This window comes from Sinocyclocheilus grahami, unplaced genomic scaffold (assembly GCF_001515645.1).
Source record: "Sinocyclocheilus grahami isolate Dianchi unplaced genomic scaffold, SAMN03320097.WGS_v1.1 scaffold249.1, whole genome shotgun sequence".
Lineage (NCBI taxonomy): Eukaryota > Metazoa > Chordata > Actinopteri > Cypriniformes > Cyprinidae > Sinocyclocheilus > Sinocyclocheilus grahami.
Window position 1 is genome coordinate 863,147 of NW_015505428.1, and position 2,500 is coordinate 865,646.

A 2,500-nucleotide genomic window follows, 5' to 3' on the forward strand; every position below is an offset into this window, starting at 1 on the left:
TCGGTGTGTGTGTGAGTGTGTGTGTGTGTGTGTGTGTGTGTGAGTGAGTGTGTGTGTGTGTGTGTGTGTGAGTGAGTGTGTGTGTGTGTGTGAGTGTGTGAGTGAGTGAGTGTGTGTGTGTGTGTGTGTGTGAGTGAGTGAGTGTGTGTGAGTGTGTGTGAGTGAGTGTGTGTGTGTGTGTGTGTGTGTGTGTGAGTGAGTGAGTGTGTGTGTGAGTGTATATGTGTGTGTGTGTGTGTGCGAGTGAGTGTGTGTGTGTGTGTATATGTGTGCGCACAAGTATGTTTGTGTGTGTGTGAGTGAGTGAGTGAGTGAGTGAGTGTGTATGTGTGCGCACAAGTATGTTTGTTTGCGTGTGTGTGTGTGAGTGAGTGAGTGAGTGAATGAGTGTGAGTGAGTGAGTGTATGTGTGTGTGTGCGCGAGTGAGTGTGTGTGTGTGTGTGAGTGTGAGTGAGTGAGTGAGTGAGTGTGAGGGTGTGTACATGTGTGCGCACAAGTATGTTTGTGTGTGTGAGTGAGTGAGTTGAGTGTGTGAGTGTGAGAGTGTGTGGGTATATGTGTGCGCGTATGTATGTTTGTGTGTGAGTGAGTGAGTGAGTGAGTGTGTGTGTGTGTGTGAGAGAGTGAGTGAGTGAGTGAGTGAGTGAGTGAGTGAGTGAGTGAGTGAGTGAGTGAGTGAGTGAGTGAGTATCATATAAAAAAAATAAACAAATGCTGACGCCTTCAAAGATCACAGAGAAAACTAAACCAAAGGTAAAAATAAATAAAGCCAGCAAAACACGTACAAAAATTCACACAAATATCACTAGGAGGATTTGAGTCAAAAATCATGTCGAGCACTTCTAGCATCTGCGGCAGAAATCAAATACAGGTTTATAATCTAAATCACTTTAAAGTATGGATAAAAGCAGAAAGGGACAAACCGGCAGCATCTTCTGGTGGTGGGAGGACTAGAAGCACCACAATGTTCTCCAGCACGTACGGCTTGAGTTTGTCCAGGTGTCTGTCCCCTCTTTCAGAAAGACTGATCCGAAGTGCAAACCTGCCCTCCTCAGATACTAAACACCAACCCTGAGAGGAAAGAGAGCGACGCGTAAAGACTGCACAAACATATTTCATCAACTCACTAAACACCCGTCAACACAAATCACAGGAATGCAAAGCGTTCCAACTAAACAAGACGTGCCCGGTCTCGACAGACAACCAGCAGAAAACTGCTCAATCAAAGCAACTGAAGCGGTCACCTCACTACATGATTGTATGCGAGTTTCACTTTAAAAGAATCAGATGTCTGTGAGTGTAAAGCTGCTAACAGCCCGATCAACTCCATACTGAATTATTAGCTGCGTAGAGTCCCAGGCCTTTCCAACAAGGACTAGCTTTTCCTATACAATAATAAAGCTTTTTAAAAATGATTTGTAATTTTCTAGGCACCCTCTAAAAGGATTAATTCGTTCTAAATAAAGCTATTCAAGTTATCTGGTAAAAATTCCTGTATTTCTTCATATGGCACAAAAAACAAGATATCGCCCTACTTCAGAAGTTGTTTCTGAGAACAATACGGTTATGCTAAACAGTAAATGGAAAAAAGTTGTTGTTTTTTTTCCACATAACACAACAGCAACAGCAACAACGACAGAGGATGTCAGGCTTGGGCCAAAGCTTTTATTACTCTCTAAATACCAAAAGTGTAAATCTTACAGCTTGGCCAGTTTTCTCCGCAGAAATGAGAACACAACCCCATTAAAAAAATTAAAAATAAAAATGTGCAATTACAGCACGCAAACATTTGTGTCCCTCTAAACAGATGCATTCAAATTGTGAATTGGTGTGAACCGGCCTGATCACGTGTAAATATTCAAGTGGGCAAAGTGAGATTAATATTTGTAACGGATGAGTTACAGACCATTTCGAGGGTTAGTAAATGTAATATTCTTTACCTGGGGCTGATTGGAGAACATTTTTGGTAAACTGCAATCAAGCAGCAGACCTAAAAGTGTTATATTAGAAGCATCTTCCTGCAGGAGCAAAAGAAAAAGACCATTTAAATGATCTTTTCAGACCAAATTAAACAGTCAGAAAAATACATCTCATTTAACTTATGAAGCAGACGCTTTCATCTGTAGCAATGTAATATTATATTATAACAACACATGATGAAACACAATAATTATTATTTTTTTAATGTTTTTTAAAAAATCTCTTCTGTTCACCAAGCATGCCTTTATTTGATCAGAAATACAGCAAAAGCAGTAATATTGTGAAATATTTTTACTATTTAAAACAACTGCTTTCTATGTGAATCTCTGTTAAGCTGTAATTTATTTCTGTGATGCACAGCTGTATTTTCAGCATCATTACTCCAGTCTTCAGTGTCACATGATCTTCAGAAATCAGTATAATATGCTGATCTGCTGCTTAAAAAACATTTATTATTATTATTAATATTAATCGTAATATTTAAAACAGTTGAGTACATTTTTTCAGGGTTCTTTGATG

General features: G+C 39.4%; 1 protein-coding gene across 1 annotated transcript in view; it reads right to left on the reverse strand.

Annotated features, from left to right (window-relative positions):
* The window catches only part of LOC107598290 (transmembrane protein 131-like), a gene marked incomplete at its 5' end in the record, with an annotated part of 41,600 nt that overhangs the window by 20,819 nt on the left and 18,281 nt on the right, over positions 1-2,500 (reverse strand). The window contains 2 exons of the mRNA XM_016289585.1: positions 925-1,072; positions 1,942-2,019. Of these exons, the coding sequence (XP_016145071.1) occupies positions 925-1,072; positions 1,942-2,019 (226 nt within the window). The remainder of the gene's footprint in view (positions 1-924; positions 1,073-1,941; positions 2,020-2,500) is intronic.